Genomic DNA, 19,174 nt, shown 5'->3' with positions numbered 1-19,174 from the left:
ACGACCGAAAAGTTATACCGCTGATTCTTTGATGTTACTCTTCATTACTAAAATTCCCCATCGAATGCTTGGTAGTGCAAAATAATGCTTTCGGGCCAGAGCGGGCCAATACATATTTTAACATGAATAAAAGCGGTCCCTTGACTTCGGTTACTAATAAGTTGAATTAACCTACTTCAAAAGGTCTAATGGACCGCCGCGAGCTTAACTTGTTAAAGCAGAAGTTTTAACTTGAAATTTGCATTCCATATTGGCTTCATTACTTGACCATTTTTAACTAACATTGGTGGGAAAGTGCGCTTCATAATTAGATGGATTTTAAAGTCTTAAAGCAGATCTTTCGATACCCGCATTAAGGGACTTTGTGACCAGTTTAATGGCTATTCTCCTTAAGAATTTAGGAGATTTTCGAATTTTAAAGCCGCTTTTAGCAAACGTGAAATATCGGCCTTAGCACACTCAATCTCACCCGATGTGAAGTAAGAAATTTAAGTTCGAATTTACATTCCGCAATAATTTTATTATTTTACCATTGTCCATCATTTTAGCCGACAGGAATGTGAAATGGTGCTTCATAGTATGATGGACGTTGATGGCTTAAAATCGCTTTTTATAAATATCTCGCTCTCGAAATATGGTACTTGCTAACTAAAAAAATCGAGTTTGTACAACTGAAAAAATCATGTCAAACCCAATTTAACAATAGGAAGGGGGGGGGGGGTTTCTATACGTAAATCCATTTAAATGATTCCTAAATTGGAAACAAAAAGCATAACTCAGGACATTCTACGCGGAGCAGCGAAGGTTTAGCGTCTAAAAATATTGATAATATTCAATAATATATAGGGCCTCTCACAGAAAAAAAACCGAATTTTCACTGAATTTTTCACCAGTTGCATTAATACAGAGCGTTCTACTGGGAACTGCCATTAGACGTTTTGAGAAAAATATGACTGGCAAAGTTACAAAAATTTAGTGGTTTGGTAAGAGTCTTTGGGCAACCTTGTCTAGAATATTTTTAAGAGTGTCACACTTACAGTTGTACCGGAAGTCGATGCCTGCTTATTTGAAAAGAAACACCCTATACATTATTGCATTTTTGGATTTTACGTTCAATTTTAATACAAGTTTCATTACTACGTTGGCTATCTTAGAATTAATAGTTTTCAAAATATATACAATTAAATTTTGAAAGTAATAGATGCAGAGGTGTGCAGAATTGTAAATTGTTAACAAACGAAAAGCTATTTTGTAATTCTTTTTCGTCACAATACTATAAAAGGTGCATATTTTAGTATGCTGTCAAGCTTTACTTAATATTTTCTATAGGGTGTCCACAAAAATAGAGCCAACTTGGACAACAAAAAATTGTTAAACCTTAGAAATTTTAAATGAGACCCTATTATTGTTTTGATGTATTACGAAACTATGTCGAAAGAGATCTTATATTCATATTTGATTAACTGTAGTAAAGTTGCATAGTTTTTGAATCATTTCGTTTTATAAGTTGGTGAAAGTACCACCCCTAATTCTAAGATATAATGAAAATATAATAAATATTTTTATGGAAAATGGAAATACCAGCAAAATGCTATTGTTATGTGACATAAATCATACAGACTTATAGAACAAAATATATACTATATTTATTAAAAAATATTCGCATTCATATTTGCATCTTAAAATTCCTGCATCAACTTATAAAACGAAATTACGCAAAGACTATGCAACTTTACTTTAGGTAGTTCAATATGAACAGAGATTCTTTTTCAACAGAATTTCATAGTACATCAAAATAATAGGATTTCATTTAAAATTTTTAAGTTTTGACCATTTTTTGATGTCCAGGTCGGCTCTATTTTTGTGAACACCCTATAGAAAATATCTGGCAAAGCTTGGAAACGTACTAAAATATGGACCTTTTACAATATTGTAACAAAAAAGAGTTACAAAATATCTTTCCGTTTATTAACACCTTACAATTCTGCAGACATCTGCATATGTCACTTTCAACATTCAATTGCACATATCCCGAAAACTATTACTTCTAAGATAGTTAACTTATTAATAAACTTATATTAAAATTGAACGTAAAATCCAAAAATACAATAATATATAGGGTGTTCCGTTTCAAATAAGCAAGCAAGTATCGACTTTCGGTGCAACCTGAAGTGTGACGTCATTGAAAATATTTTAGGTGAGGTCGCCCCATGGTTCTCACCAAACCATTAAACTTTCATAACTTTGCTATTAATAGTTTTCCTAAAACGTCTAATGGCAGTTCAGTGGGACACCCTGTATAGTGACCGAAGAAGTAATATACATTTCTCGTTTTAGTGCTTTTTCCATTTAACAAGTTACTACCAGTAATCACAAGATTAATTAACAATATTTGCATTATTTTTGTAATAATTACTAGGTATACTAATTATACAAACAGAATACTTTGCCCATAATAGGAAGCTCAAAGCTCTGGCTTCTCCTTCGTTTCAATTATAATCGCTTCTGAATAATAAAATTATCGGATAAGTGTCGGTGGGAGATAGCGAGGAGCTTTTGTCGAAGACGATATTTGATTAATGGTATCGTGTATTGATCCGACACCGGGCATTTTAACTAGGTTATTGCGAACTATCTGCCTCTTACGGGAGAATATCAGACACTTAACGACTTTCCACAGAAAAAGCTCTCCTATTATCGAGCTTTTTGCAATAATTTGTTAAATCGGCGTGCAAATGGGAGGCTTGGCCATCCAAGGAGTGGCCGCCCAACATGTGGAGGCTTTGAGATATTAATTTTAACTTCAATTACCTAATGAAAGTATTTTCCCTGCACGCCACTGTCTAAAATTACCAACAACTTCTCTTCTAACCGGGGCATTTTTGGGGAATTTTATTTCTAAATTAACTCCTTAGAGAGCTCAAAGCTTCCGCAAACTTTGGTGTCTCTCCGAATCTGACGTGTCTCAAACTTTTTCCTTAAGTAAATGCGCTCCCTTTTAAAAGAAACATAATTTTACGGAAAATTAGGCCGCTGAAAAAACTTGGAGTTCTTGTTCGGTATTATGATTTTTTCTTTTAAGATCAACTTGCTATTTATATTGGGTTCTTACGAAAACTGCATTCTTACCAACTCTTCCAAGGAATTTCGTAGGAATTATGCCCTCATAAATTTTAAAATCCATAAATCCTTGCCTCATACGAAAACGCCCGGATAACGAATGATTAATTCGAGATATTGGGTAGTAAAAAGAGATTCCGATCTTTTCTGAAATGCAGAAACTCAACTATTCGTAGCTTAGAGCCATTTGGGAAGAAGAGATTTGCCAGATTTACTCGATAAGGGAGACAGCATCTGTTACTTTTTGGTAATTTCTCTGCAGTTCAAGGGATCGGAGTTTAGACATCGAAATCGCGATTAAAATTGAGTAATTCTGAGGGAGGCATTACCACAAGCAAAAAATCAACTTTTTTGGTAACTAATGCCTGATGCTACGTTGGAGAGGTCAACACATCACGGTTTACAATTAGCAGTTTTTTGGGAAATATTCCTAAAATTAACTAACAAAATTTTAAATTTAGAACTGCAAATAACAATAAGGATTTTTTTAGCAATTTTCATATCATTTTTACCAAGTTAAAAAATATATTCTGATTATATTGTGCATTTCTTGTAGCTGCAACGCGCTCAGAACTACATTGAAATTGTCAATATACCATATAGAGTTTTTCGTACTCCAAACACGTAAAATTTACACCTCAAAATAATAATTTTCGTAAATATTACCTATTCCCAGTAACGGTTACCACGCCCAATTATTGCTAATTAATCAGTAACAAGAGCAATTATCCTTCCATCAATCTCTTTTATTTCACGAAATAAAAACAAAACAGCTGTTCAGCGTAACAAACAAATTGAGAAAGTAATTTCAACTTCAAGTCCCATAAAAATTAATGATAACATTTCCTTCCGGACTTCCGTCGAATACTTCGGGACGTAAAAAAAGCATTTTTCTTCTCCTCCCTAGAGCTTTGAAAATTTCGCCGTCCCAGCTGTGTCTAAATGGAAAAAAATGGAAAAGAAAAGTAATAGACCGAGTCAACACGAGAATGAGTTTACGTGTGAAATTAAGGAAACGAGTTAATGGAAAGAATCAATAGATTGGTCCGTAATTTATTTTTGTTTCAGACGGCGACGTTTTCCTTTAGAGGGAGAAGAATGGTTGTCTGATGGTAATTAAAGCTCGACAGAGGCATTGAGGAATTAGTGAGGCTTTGGGGTGAATTTCTCTTCGTTGGGAAGATTAAATGCGAGCCTGGAATTATTTTTATACGCCTGTTAGCGGTTCGTTTCAAGGGGGGTAATTAACTGCAATTTTAAATGTAAAAAATACCAAAAATGAGTTATATAATTTAATTATTATGTACGAGGCATTTCACCAAATTCCTTTCACAAGAAGTAATATTGAAATTGACTAGTTTGACGGAAAATATTTCATCCGATAGAGGAATGTTATCCCAATAATCAATAATAAGTACTAAAACCGAAATAACCCAAAAATAAATTAATTTTGGTTAGCAATTTCAGTAAAACAAGGACCTATTCTATTTCCCCTAAAAAATTGTAAACATTCTCTTTTACTGAATTAGTCAAATTAGGCATTCAAAAATATGCAAAGTAAAGAGTGATTTATACGATGCAAACTCTTGCAATTTGCGTTGTAAATCAAGTAAATTACAGGAATTTTTTGTTAAAATTTGTTAGAATTATATCTCTACCTAAATTTGATGAGTTACAGTGGCGCGTTTACAGTATTTTTAAAAAGTCTCAATTGTTAAAAGTTGAAAAAAATAGTGGTAAACAGAAAAAAAATTAATATATAAATATAATGAAAAATACTGAAAATTTTGTCGTGAAGTTTCACTACGACATGAATTTTTCCATTTAGAATTTGTTAATTTTTTGAAAAGTAAATTCGGTATTAGACTTTGCAAAACATTCACAAATTAAGAAATATACTGGTTAACACAATGCAAAAAAATACCGAAAAAATTGTGCATTTTTGATTAATTCTGAAGATTTAAAAAACTTAAAATTAATTAACTTACTATGCATATTAAAAATTTTCCTCCACCTTAATATCAAGGTTTTAAAGGATTTACACCCTACTTCTCGCCATCTCTAGGCTATACTGAATACTAATGTAGTAAATGATAGATGGCAACTGTCTTACTGAAGAACAAGTATTCTTCATTATATTATCTAATTTCAAAGAGAAAATTTTCATTCACCATGAAATCAAGATTTCTATAAAATACTATGAATTAAACATCTTTCGCCATCTATGAACTGAATTTAAGCTTAAATTTCTGAAGAATTTCTCAAAACTAAGTATCACTGAAAGGCGAGTCCTTCAGACTTCTGCATCATAGATGGTAGCACATATTCTTAGCAACGACCAACTTAAACATGGAAGGCCTACTATGTTAATAGCTCAAACTGAGTATAGTTCTTATTAATGGAGGTAACATTAAAATACATAAACTTAAAAAAACATATATATATATAACTAATAAAAAATATTTTTTTATATTATATGGGATGTGAAGGTTTGGTACTCACTCAAATAATACAACTCCAAACTGTCTAAGTCCCCATACTTATCCTTGGTCTCGGTGAACTTCGCCCAGGCTACAAAAAAGTATTTGTGTCAAAATTTATGTATACTTCACGATTTAAAATTTAATTTTTTTCAAACCTTCTTTAAACATATTAAGTTGTTAAAAAAATATGCTAGATATCAACATCTCTGAGACTCTAAAAATGATGATCGAGCTGCATTTCCGAATTGAAACTGAAAAGTTCAGTGGCTCGAGTCCAGGTCAGTGGCGTCGACAACAAATTTAGTTTAATGACGATGTTGTAAATCAAATGCAAAATGTGAAAAGATAATGTATGGCTTCCATTCTTATTTTCTTTGGCACACGGTGTATGATTTAATTGCCGAAATTGAGTATTGTGATGCAGTTGTAACGTCGACGCTATTAATACGTGACAAAACGCAGTTAAAACAACTAGATTAAAAGAAAAAACATTTGCAATTTATGCATTTAGTTTTATGGCCGAATGATGGATAAAAAGGTTTAAATATGTTTTGAAACTGTTTTCGTTTAAACCAGTTTTAATACGCATCATTTTAAGACGAATTTAAATGCGCACAGTTTGATGCGAAATAGAGGACATGCACTTAAAAAATATATTAAAAATTGTCTTGAAGTAACCTCGCTTCAAGTCACTTTTGGCAATTTAAGACCGCATGAAATTGTGCGTTTTTTTTGTGTGAAATAGTGTGAAATAGAAAAATATTTTCGTAGAATGGCCATGAAAGAAGAAGCGTGCAAATCTCTTGAAATAAGTTCACTTAAAGTTAGGGTTGACATAACATGATATGCGTTTACTGATCGTGATATGAAGACACTTTCTTAAAATTTTGATGTGAAAAAGTCATTGAAACTAGTTTTGGCGCGGTTGAAGTGAATAAAACAGTTCCTTGTTTACTTCGAAATTAATGTAAAATAACCATTGAAGGACCGACTTACACCTACATTAAAATGGATTCATTTCAAGCCGGTTTTAACAAGGTTTAAGAAGATTTTTCTTGGCTAAACTAGTTAAAACTGTCTTGAAATAAAGCCTGATGAGCCGGTTTTATCAGGGTTTAAAACATAACATGAAGTGATTATGTTTATTATGATTTTTATGGAAAATTGTCAATTAATGGAAAGTACTAGAAATGATCTTGAAGTAAGGAAACGTCTAGCCCATTCCAACGTGGTTCGAAAGGACAACTACTTTTTAATGGATTTCAAGCGATTTTTAAAAATGTGAAACCACTGAGGATACGTACCACCTTTGAGGAAGTTGAGGCAAGCATTTGACGACTTTTTATTTCGATTCTGGGACATTCGCGAAATCCGCCTCTGCCTCCCATTGCCGTAAAACCCCATCTCAATCCGCTCATCACTATCGTTTTGGTGATCACTCATAGTTCACGTAATCACTATAGACACCACAAGTCTCGAAACATATTCACATGGTTAATCAAAGTTTAATGCCCTGTAAAACGTATGTTTATTTGAATATTTAATTATTGTTTGTGAGATATTTACAATAAGTAAATATTAGGAATTTCCAATGATTGCTGATGGATCTGCAACAGCTAATTGAGTACTATTCTATGACTGCAAGGGATTTAAAGTGGAAAAGCTTGCAACAGAAGGTCTGCACACTTGAGAACTATTTTCGGATCGATGTATCAATATATATATATATATGTCGCAAAACTAATAACACGGGGATTAAACGTCGAAATACTTCTGGATTTTTTTTCACACACGGCACACTTAAAATTCGATTATATCCACCATTTAAAAAGCAATAAAATGCTCGCTTTTTTAAGAAATTGACAGGAAACTACGGAATAAGCTATGATGAGCGATATTTGCAGCTAAATCTGCATATTTATAATAGATTAGTTCTATAGTGATGTTTAGACTGACGACTGACGGCTCTTCAGAGCTTTTTAGACTAAATTTAAATCGAAATACTGCAATCATAAAATGGCGAGCTTTTATCTAAATAAGAAGCAAGGAAAATATATTTCTGTTATACCAGAGATTACTCAAAAGATATTGAGGACCTTCAAAACTACCCTTCCAAACTCAAAAATCTAAAGCTCTTTTTGTTCATTTTGCCTTTTTCACACGACATGAGGGTACACTAAACAAAGATGCGCACTTAAAAAGCAATAAATGGAGTATGGCCATGGTGATCATCAGAACTGTACCAGGGCTGGAAACAAAGTTGTCAACTTTTTAAAGAAAACTCTTCAAAAATATCAAAAAATTCTGAAAAAATTGACTCACTGAGTATACATATAATGCGCATCAGTATCATAAATGTCATTTGGTAGTCTGAAATTTGCTCTATAAATTGATCAGGTTTAGTCATTATCTGAGGATTACCAGGGAGGATTACCCAAGGTGGCACCTTGATAAAGAAATCACTTTAGAAATATTTTAAAAAAATTGACTTACTGAGTATATAACACAGATACATATCTGTGAAAGACTGAAACTTTCTCTATAAACTGACCAATTTTCATTATGATCTAAGGATTATCAGGGCCACACTAGGGCTGCAAAAATAAATTTGCATGGTAACCCAAAAACTGAAAAAAAATCTTCTTCGCTGAGCATGTAAATACAGCACATCAATATCACATACATCATTGAAAATCTTGATACACGTTCTAAAAATATTAACATTTTGTTCGACATTTAATTAGTATCAGGGCCATATCAGGACTGTAAGGCAAGTAAAAAAATTTTTCAAAAAACCCCGGTATATATTACATTTCCAGCAATCTATTAGCCAATTGGTTTGTATATTTGTTGCAACAAGAAAAATAGTTTCTAGTTATCCGAATTGTAAATATTTTTAAAACAATGAGAACGGGTAAACATTAGGAATCGGTGTTTTTTCAACGAAGTGATTTTTATTTGTACCAAATGAGATAATGTAAACCATCGTGGAATCGAATTCCGCACAAAATAAAAGTTCGTGTTTCCATTGTGTTTTTCTATAAATAGCCGTTATTTACATAAGAAAAAAAAGCTGATTCCTTTATTTTTAACAATTTACACATCATCCAAAAACAGAAAAAAAAACCTTTAAAATGGGCAATAATAGCAAAAATAATCAAGAACATTTAACTCAGCATAATGAAATCTTCAATCGAAATCAAAATTGCTAAATCCAAACATTTTTCTAGAGTTTAGATGCTAATTTGTGGGTTTGAAGTATTTTCCCACGTGGAGAAGAAAAAATAAATATTGCACCTGATCAAAAACATCAAAATTAATTGAATTTGTACAGGGCCATTATGACTTTTCATCCTCTCAGATATTTTACAAGTAAAAGTAAATATATCAGTCAATTTGATGGAGAATAATTAGAGAAATAATCGTTGCAATTAATAAATTAGGTGCTGAGAAAGGCAACAAATCTGAGAATCAGAAATATATACATGTCAAGGAATTAACATCATTATCAGGTTCGAAATTATGCTGTTTCTATCAATTTTTTTTAAAACTGAGTTAGAGCTTTTCTTCATACTTTTTCTAGATTTTTTAGATGTTTTACTTTAAAATACTGCAAATTTTCCTGCATTTGCGAATATTTTTGTCCGGCAATACTGATCAATCTAATAATATCTATTGCCTAACTCTGAAAGTAGATTTATTTATGTGGGACATTGCATCTAAAAATTAAATTTGCAAATCAACACCGATTTGTTCTGCATCTGGTTAATTGCACTGTTCATCTTATATATCGATAAAAATAATATTTTCTAATTCTCGAGCATATTTGGAGAGATACCCGGAATTGTGGACAACTATTCTTATAATCGACCTCTTTAGTTCATCAATTTTGGCATTATAATTTTAAAGACATACGTGAAATTCAATAAATTATAAAATTTTTGAAAATTCCGAAAAATGCCTTTTTTAACATATTTAGACAATGACGCAAAAACATCAATGTTAACGTTTTCAAATTTTAGACGAGATCTGAAAAATTGCGTAAAACTTTAGAACTTTTTGAAGACCCCTACCAATGTAGTTAATATTTAGAAAAATTTCAGAAAACTGTCAAAAACATCAAACGCAACTTCTAAAAAATACCAGAAAACTTCTCGGAGCCGTAAAAAATTTTTGTTAGTCAAGACAGGTATTTTAAATCTGTAAAATATTTAGATACGTCTCAGAAAATTTTTGATTTTTTTGTAATTTAGAAAAGTTACCTCATATTTCATCAAGTATTAGAAGATTTCAGAATATTTTGCAAAGTTTCGAGCAATCTACTGAGTATTCAGATATGTCTAAAAACAATCCTTGACCCTTTCTTAACCTCGTTAACCTTCCTTAACCTCAACACTTCGTTTAAGAGTTGATTGGAGTATTTCTAACCTCAGAAATACATTTTCAAAAAAGATGAATTAATAAAAAATTTCTGAGTATATTTCGAAAATTATCACAAAATCTTGTAGACCCATTAACAATCAGCGAAAACTATCACTGATGCTTTTATTAGTTTCAAATAGATATTAAAAAGAAGCAAAAATTCTCTGAAATTTTTTAGATTAATTCGGGAAAAACTTCAGCAACTCCTTAGAGTATCGAAAAATCTTTTCCAGAAATGCCTTCAAAATCCAGAAAAAGGTTTGAAATTAAGTTAAATTTTTTTTTTCAAAAAACTTTAAAAAAATATTTTTTTCAAAATTTTAAACAATTTTGAAAATCCTTAATTCTCCAATAAATATATCAAGTACTTAACTTTTTCAGTCGAAAACCTCAAAATTTCAGTTCTAAGCAGAAAATTCTATTATTCTCAACAGTTGTATAACTAATGTCACAGTATTACACAAGTTTTACAATTAAAAATACATAGTAAATCTTAAAAAAAAAACATAAAAACACGTTAAACCGAGGAGCCGAACACAACCACGCGCAATTTCGTCGTTTTGCTAGATATCGCGGAAACTGAGCAAAATATTGCATGAGAATCCACTCAGGTGGCAGCTGGAAATAGTCCAAGTTATTTTCGGATAACTGGATAATATGTCACCATGTCTCCAATGGTGTTATAGGTCAAGCACTAATGAAAACTAATTCGAAGAGAGAACAAGAGCAATTTAATTGAACGTTATTGCGAGTTCAAAAATTCCAAAAACTGCGAAAATAAATTGTTTACTTGAGTCATAAACTAAATGGTACGATGGGAGAATACAGCTGTGCCGAGATGATGGAAAGGACAAATTTTCATATGTGTAAACTCGAAGTGGCGCCAGATTAATGGTGTCTAAGTTATTGGCAACAACACCAAATTATTGTTTATTCTAAAAACGAATATTAGATTAAAAACATTTGGGGTTATGGGCAAAAATGGCCTGCTAAAGTCAGGTTCCCACGGCAATTCGTCAGTTTTATTGACGGTAAACTGCAGTTGTCTCCTAAACTCCCTATGCATTATATGTGTCTGATGTCCTTTTGATAAAATAGTCAACTTTAGGCGGAAAGGTCACAAAATCTTCGACAAAAGACCTATAGTTAATCAACATTGTCAGAAGTAAGTGTCTTTGATAATTGCAGACACGCTGCTGACTAGTCTACGGCAATTTGCTTTTTCTAAGTATCACAAAAATTGAATTTCTGAAAATCTAAAAATTGTTATTCATTATAGTTTGAGCAATGAAATTAGTGGGAAGGATGATGCCGATCAATTTACTACACATAGATTTACTTCAGTTTCACGGAAATTAGTTTTCTAATGATTTATTATATGCAACATATAGAGTATGTCATTTAAGTGTGTCTATCGTTGATATCTCCAGAACGACGAGAGTTACAAAAACGATTAAGTAGGTAAAAAGCTACCATTTTTGGAGCTTATAATAGGCCGCAAACAGGGTTGCCAAATTGATCTTGGTTTCCAAGATTTGATGCAAAATAATCAATATATTGAATAGAATTTTTTTTTTAATGGAAAAGTGTTTCGAGACAAAGGAAAGAAATCGTACTTCTAGAGAGACTTTACCTCTTTTTGAAAGTGCGATTTCTCCGAAATGGAAAATTATGTATATTAAAGATTTCGAATTGTTAGACATTCAAAATTCAACTTTTGGATCTGGGATTTGTTGTTATAATGCTTTTGCAAATTCAGGCCGAAAAAATTCTTGAATAGGGACAATTTTAGAGGCTTTTGCTTAAAGGAATTTAATAATTTTTCGAAGCTCCATCGGTTGCTGTATGGCTCATAAAAATTTAAAATAGAGTTTCTTTGATTTCTAGAGACATGGTACTGACCAGATTACTACAGCTCCCCATTCATATGAATGTTCCCGGTATTTTTCCCTTACAATCGGTTCGGACGGTCTAAAAGAGGTCTTTTCCGAAGAACATTGTAACACAGAATTTAGTGATTGTGTTGATGGTACACCCCGAGGATTCAAATTGGCCCATAAGGGCGAAAATTTTGGGAAAGACTGAATATTTCACCTAATCTCCTCCAATTGACTTTAAAGAGATAGATTAACCACTACCTAATTTTATCCCCATCTTGGTGAACTATTATCCAATTCCCAGAACAACTGAAGGCAGTAGCGGCCTATGAGCTTTATTACAAATCTAATGATCAATTGCTTGCATTGTATCGAATATATGATATTGAAAGAATTTGATAGTGCCGCATTCAGGCTTCAAATCGAAAATTAACACTGCCGATGCGTATCGAGGTGTTCTTATTAAGGCTAATGAGGCTCGATCGACTTCAGACGAATTTCCCAGAATCGCATCTTCTTCGGTTTACGCAATGGCATGTATGAAGGATTCCTACTTGGGGAGAATTCAAACTACATGGGAGATTTATGGGATTTGAATTTGACTTAGCCTAGGAAAATCAAAGGAAATATTCTATGAATTCAGGTATTTCAAAGCGGAGCTCTCCTGGAAATTCCTTTCGACTTTCATTGCGTGAGAATCGGAAAGAATTTTCGATATTTCGTTTTTGGGTCTTGGTGCGCTTTGGCCGTGTTCCATTTCTGAGCTCTCGGGTTCCCTAGAATAATTCAAAATTTAATGCGATTTTCAGGCGTTTTACTACGAATTTGCCTCAGAAACTCTTAATTTCGGAGAAAGTTTTAGTCACTTCTTCGAAGAAACGAAACTTAGTTCGCCTAGCTGGTTTCATGGGACTCAGACTGGATGCGGAGGAACATGGATATGAAGTTCAACTCGAGAAATATTTTTGAAAATTGTCAAAATTCAAAATGTCTTTTCTCTCCCTCAAAATCGTTTTTTAACTCTCGGACCGAAACCAAAACAAATGTTGGGCATATACCTACTCGTAGTAAGTAATTATCGAATTATCCAGTCTTTAATGTTCCAAAACGAGGCAATCGCGAGTACCTGAAGGAATTTTGTATGATGATGCGGACCACCAAAGAGTGAATGTCGAACGTGATGGTATGGGCGCCGGACAAGAAACTGGTAACAATTTTGTTTTAAAGTCTTATTTTGCAACTCGCAATTGGGATTCGCAATACGCAGATTTTTTATCTTGAGAAATGCATACTCTCTACAGCACGCTGTTTCTGCCCCATGCCGTGGGAACCGGACCGTAGAAGGTACCTTATCCGTAGCACTCAAGTCACAAACTCTCACACTGATATAGTCCATATAATCTATTCGCTAGCACTACAATAAATTAGAACCGTGGGAGCCCGACCGAGATGTTCGACGCATCGTCTGGCGCAGGATTTAAAGGAACTGAACAATCTAACGATTCCGATATGCTTCAGATTTTTTGCTTAGTACTACAATTATATTTAGTGAATGAGGTTTTTGTACAATTACCTGTCTAAGAAAATTAACTGATTTAATTAAACGATTTTAATTGGATCTTAAATTAAATAATTTAGTACATCGCTTTAAACTAAGAAGCTTAAAACTAAGAGCTACTTTACCAGGAATATACTGAGGAAGATCCTTAATTTTGAATATAGGAGCAACAGAAGTGTTTTATTCATGTTCTACTACTGTATTGAGATCAATGAAAAATTGAACAATTCTATAACTAATATCTGAGAGAATGAAATTATCTGATGCTATCAAAACTCCTTAAGGTATTCAGATCATCAAACTCTTAGGCCCGGTTTTTCAACCTCCTGGTAACGCTTGTCGGCAATTTAGTTTCTATGGAAATGGGAAAATTGAGTCCACTCTAATTTTGTTGTTTCTTAGGAAAAGGAAATTATATTGGTGCCAAAATCACCAATTTATTGATAGTTTTACCAAGAAGATCATTTCCATGCAAAGAAAGACATTGTCCAATACTCAGATCTGATTTTATCATCTTTATGGACGTTATCTTGTTGGTAAAGTGACCAGGATATTGACATATTAGGCCTTAATGGACGAGTTTTGACGTCAGAACCCCTCTTTCAAGAGTCACATTACCATTGCTGGTTTCAAGTGGTGTCTGTTGTTTCCTCAAAAGGTGCCGAAACCTCAAGCAAAATTTGAAATATCCTTATACGAAAGCCATCTTCCCACGCCATTGTCTACTAAAAATGGACATTACTCCATCATTTGGCTTGCCAATATCGTATCAAATCGCTGACAGCGGGCTTCACATTATTTAAACCTGCAAGTCACCCAAATTGATCGGTAATATTGGCGGATCACACAAAAGACTATAAGGATCTCGTATTAAAAACCCACAATTTTTTGTTCTTAGTCTTTCTTGATCCATGAATGTAAAAAATCTAATGCTCCTATTGCTTTAGCATCACACGAAAAATGCTCAATTTGCATATCCCCAAAACAAGTCATTAATTTCATTTTTTTATTCGCTTATTCATTTTATAAATTAACAAGAAGATCGCCGACATCTTAGAAAAGTCCTCGGGCCAACAACCCAAAATTACAGGCCGCACCACCTTTGTTGACAGCATCTTAATTGAGGTTATCCATATCTCCCATAACAACGGTACATGTTTAATCAGGCCCAACATTCATCATTTTAATTCGCATATAATCAGATATTTGCATGTGGGAACATTTTGATCTCCTTAAATCACCAAAATCTATTTAAATAAGGCGAAAAGCGTGGAAAGGCCTTCGAGATGAGCAGATCTAACCCTCTTAGATGACCCTTTTGATTGTTTCATTTACCATAATAATTACGATATTGTTGTGTTGCAACTCGTACAAATTGATCACTTTGGGTTGCCAATCCTGCCAGTTTTTCTCAACATCCTCAGACTAAGAATTTAGTGTCTACGTGCAGTACTGTGGGCAAAGGAGTGCGGCAGCTTTCAAGGCATTTTTGACATTCAATAAATCGAAGTGATCGGACGTGGGTCTTGAGTTTTTGTTTGATTTCTTTATACGTTTTTTGTATTCTGTAAATTCGATGGTTTAATGAAAAAAGCAGATTTGCACGTGACAAAAGTTCAGTAGGCAAGTTTCTTTTTAAACATTCGAATATAACTATATTGTTATCAGATGATAATGTGTCGAAGGCCATTCGGGGATGGATGTTCGCCCGAATATGCACTAGATTTAAGAAATGCAATCACTTATGATGCGCTATATAGAAGAGTGGAGTTTTCGCACCTAAAACGAGAAAACAAGATATTTGAATATTTTGACATCGTGACCTCGTGAAGCCTCGATTAATATAAAATCTATTGGAGATAGGTGTAGGACGATGTATTAAGGAAATATCTTGCTAATAAAAAATATCTATGCTAATGTGATTTTTTGGAATTTTTGCGCCGCAGGTCTGCTATAGTTTTCGATACATCTCACTTCGACTCCTTCATACCATTCACTTCTCTAATATCTCTCATGAGCCTTGAATTATATTAAACCTGTGACTTTAATCCCTGAGCAAGTTGAGTCGGAACTGCACTGATCTCGGCCACAAATACGCTTAGTAGGTCGTCGAATTCATTACGTAATACCGTAATATTCTCAGGTATCCAATGCCGCTGCCGTTTTAGTTTGTAATGCGCGTAACTACGTCACACTTGAGATTGTTAAATTGCAACAATATACTTCATTTTGTTTATACTATATGCGGAATAGTGATTGTGGACAGCTGATCGGTCAACTTGGACCTTGAAATTGATATTAAAATATCGCATATTGTTCTCAATAGCCGGGAAGTTATTTTATGGGTTAGCCGGGACGCTTCGATTTCCTATAGTTTTCAAGTGTTGCTTTTCGGGATTTAACCGGTAGTGTGAGTCCTCATTAGGGAGTTTCTGTGACCTTCTATACCTGGTAAGATTGTGCGATAGTTGCTAATATACTGTCTCAATATCATGAAGGCCTCAAGTTAGTCAAAAACTAAGATAGATGGGTATAAGGATGTATGTCGGTAAATTGATCCAAATAAATGGCGAATTCAACAAATTACTTAATACTATATATGGTGTCCCATGTGAGAAAGTGGTGAAAAAGGTGGAATTTTAGCGTCCCAAACTATGGGACCGTAACGTATACAAGTTTCCAGATCTCGAACCTATCAACACTGAAAGTTGTCAAGGAGTCAAAGGTACCTATAGGAAAGTCTTATGGGATTGCTCCTCGTCATTGGTAGATTCATAATGTTCAATAATATATAGGATATCCGATGGGAAAAAATCAGGTTTCTAATACTTAGAGGAAATCATTTCCTCACACCCTATTTAAAAAGCATTGAAAAGGTGCTTTTATGAATCGTTTTATTACTCGAAAACTAAGACACGTGGGAATAGATATGCGCATAGGTAACTTAACCTAAATGAGGATGAAAAAATCACCTGATATACATATATGATGTTCTAATGAAAAGGTGGAATTTTAGCTTTTCAAATGATACAAAAATATTATACCGATATTTTTAAATTCCGAACTTACTATCACTAAAATGTGTGGAGAACCGAATAGATACAATAAAACACATTAAAGAATGATTCCTTGTTCTTCGGAGGTTCATAGTAAGTAATAATATACAGGATATCCCTCGGAAAAAATATTCTGGCCCTAGAGAGAATCACGTGTTTGTTGTAAAAAGCATTGAAAACCTGTTATTATTAATCCTTAAATTACACGAAAACTAAGAAAGTTGAGTCATTCGCCTGAAGGACTTTTGTAGGACACGCATCTCTAATGAACAACAAAGAACCTCATATCTACAGAAGAAAGATAATTTTCACATTAAAAAGAAAACGAAAATAATTTAACCTTTGGCCAAAGTTCACTCAAAATAACACATTCCCATTAAGCAATTAAATCTTAATTGAATCGATACTCGTGGAAACATCAATTCATCCGACAGTAAAAACATATTGAATTCACAAAGCACAGACACTAAGAGGTCAACAAGATCTTAGCAACTGCCTCAAAGATATCAAATACTCCAAATTGAAATAAATTATTTATAGACAATGACACCGTTGTATACAAAATTCAACTTTTTTCTTTCAATCGACTCAAATTAGCAATGCGACTAGCCCAAATAATGGGGAATGTATGCACTTTTCGCACAGTATCCATGTGAAAAATATAGTTTTCACATATCACACATCTCCAGCTATCACTCACTTATCGAACGAGGGGGCTGTTGCAAGAGAATTAAGAAATGAGGGAGTATAATAACTAACATCTGTTCATTAATACTCCGCCAGATCTAATGTTTAATTCCAAGATGTAAAAGAGTTAAATAATTCGAACTAGCGGGACAATCTGTTTCAATCATTTAACTAACTTTTAATTCAATAGCTGAGGCTCCAAATTATTAAAATAAAATTCGTGGCGTTAAATGCATAAAGCTATTGGCTTTGGGGCCCCATTGGAAAATCAATAAGATACCAAAAAGGTTATATTATCGGTGTATAAAGTGCAGTTTTTATAGACAGTTTTGATGAGATGATTTTTTTTTGTGATAAATAAAAATGGGGCGAAAATTCAATTTAATAAAAAAGAGGTAAAAACAGTTTCATCTGCGCGTATAAGTAAGTGGGTTTGGATCTTCTTCAAAAGTTGTTTCTTCCTGCGTTATTTAATTTCAAATCTTTATTCTGGATTGTTTACAGACTTAATTGCCATTTTCCTTTTAAAGGGTTTATTTTTTGTCTTATACGAGCCAATTGGTGCCTTCCACTGGGAAGTTAAAGGGTGTTCTTGCCTGCCCTAAGGCCGAAAATAACTGACCTACATATTTTTATTCATGCAAAGGAAATTATAGGGGTTAAAGAATGATTTATATCAGGTATAGAGATCGATATTGAGTAAATGACCACACATTTGGACGTATTTATTTATAGAACAAAATTTTTGGTCAAGTTTATATAGAGTTTTTAAAGATACAAAAATAATAAATATATAATATTATACTGGGTGTTTGTGACAGATGTTCTCTCCAATTTTTTCGGAAATTTCATTTCCAATTTCAACTTTTTTTAAATGATTGGAAATAGAGATGTGTGATGCTTCATTTTAAAGATACTTTTATTACCTATTCAAAAACACTTTATTTTATTTCTATAATATTTTATTTTGTGTTTAAGTAGTTTATTCACTATGCCGTGAGAACTTTAAGCCTTACTTTGTCCTAAAGCGACATCTATCGCCAACTAGCCTAAGCATTAGACGCTGCATGTTGCCAAATCAATAACTGCCTAGTTTTCTTCTTTCGCCGATAGTTCAATTCGCCAAATTGTTCCTAGATGTCGCCATAGCCTATTCTTCTTTTGATTTCACAATGATTTTAGCCGCAATTGATTATTTTATACATTATTATTATTTTTAAAAGTGATTTCATTGAAGAAGTTTTTTAAATAAAATTTTAATAAAACTGTAGAAGAAATTCATTTATTAAAATTAATATCGGTTTTCGATTTGATTTTTTTAAGTAAACACGTGGAAAATCACGTGCGAAATAGAATAAAAAATTTTCCACGAGTTAATTCGACTTCAGGTTGATTGGAAAATCAACTGAAATGTCACGTCAAAAATTTTGAATGCAAAAAAACTGGAAATTTAAAGATTAAATACCGAAAGTATGAAATAACTATCCAAACTTTCTGGGAAAATTCTCTCAGAAAGTAAATAATCCGAAGCAACTTAAAATTATGAAATTGAGATTCCTGAGTAACCTAAATGGTGTGCGAAGATCAAAATGAAGTAACCTAAAAGGAAACTTTTGCATTTCATAAAGTGATCTGAACGTAACTTTGAAATCCTGATTAACTTGAAGTAAGATAAATAGAAGTGTTTGGGATTATTCAGTAACCTTAAGGTAAATACGGAAATTTGAGTAGGCTAAAATGACCGAAACGAAAACTTTTGGAATTTGTAACTTAATAGGAGTTTGGAGTATGGTAGCCTGGACGAAAAGAGGTGGAGACTGGGTGGCCTAAAGGTAATATTGATGAGTCGGTGATCAATTTTCCGATTTACCCAATCAACGATTTTTTAGAGCAACTTTCTGATTTAAACCAAAATTTCTCATCTTCTCATTTCGGCGCGATCTAACTCGCAACTTTATCATTCTATAACTC

The 19,174-nt window shown here is 33.1% G+C and overlaps 1 protein-coding gene across 2 annotated transcripts in view; it reads right to left on the bottom strand.

The window, feature by feature from the left end:
• The window catches only part of LOC136408835 (Kv channel-interacting protein 1-like), a 154,238-nt gene extending 143,783 nt beyond the window's left edge, over positions 1-10,455 (bottom strand). The window contains exons 1-3 of one of the 2 annotated variants that reach the window (XM_066390017.1): positions 10,399-10,455; positions 6,908-7,116; positions 5,623-5,691 (exon numbers count right to left, since the gene is read on the bottom strand). In XM_066390017.1, coding sequence (XP_066246114.1) covers positions 5,623-5,691; positions 6,908-7,046 — 208 coding nt within the window. In that variant the 5' untranslated portion in view covers positions 7,047-7,116; positions 10,399-10,455. Of the gene's footprint in view, positions 1-5,622; positions 5,692-6,907; positions 7,211-10,398 lie in introns of those variants that run through there. The other variant, XM_066390018.1, reaches the window with a different exon arrangement.
• Between the last annotated feature and the right edge of the window lie 8,719 nt (positions 10,456-19,174).

Source organism: Euwallacea similis, chromosome 5 (genome assembly GCF_039881205.1).
Source record: "Euwallacea similis isolate ESF13 chromosome 5, ESF131.1, whole genome shotgun sequence".
NCBI lineage: Eukaryota > Metazoa > Arthropoda > Insecta > Coleoptera > Curculionidae > Euwallacea > Euwallacea similis.
Note: the sequence above shows the minus strand (reverse complement) of the source record. Positions and strands in the feature narration are given on the sequence as shown.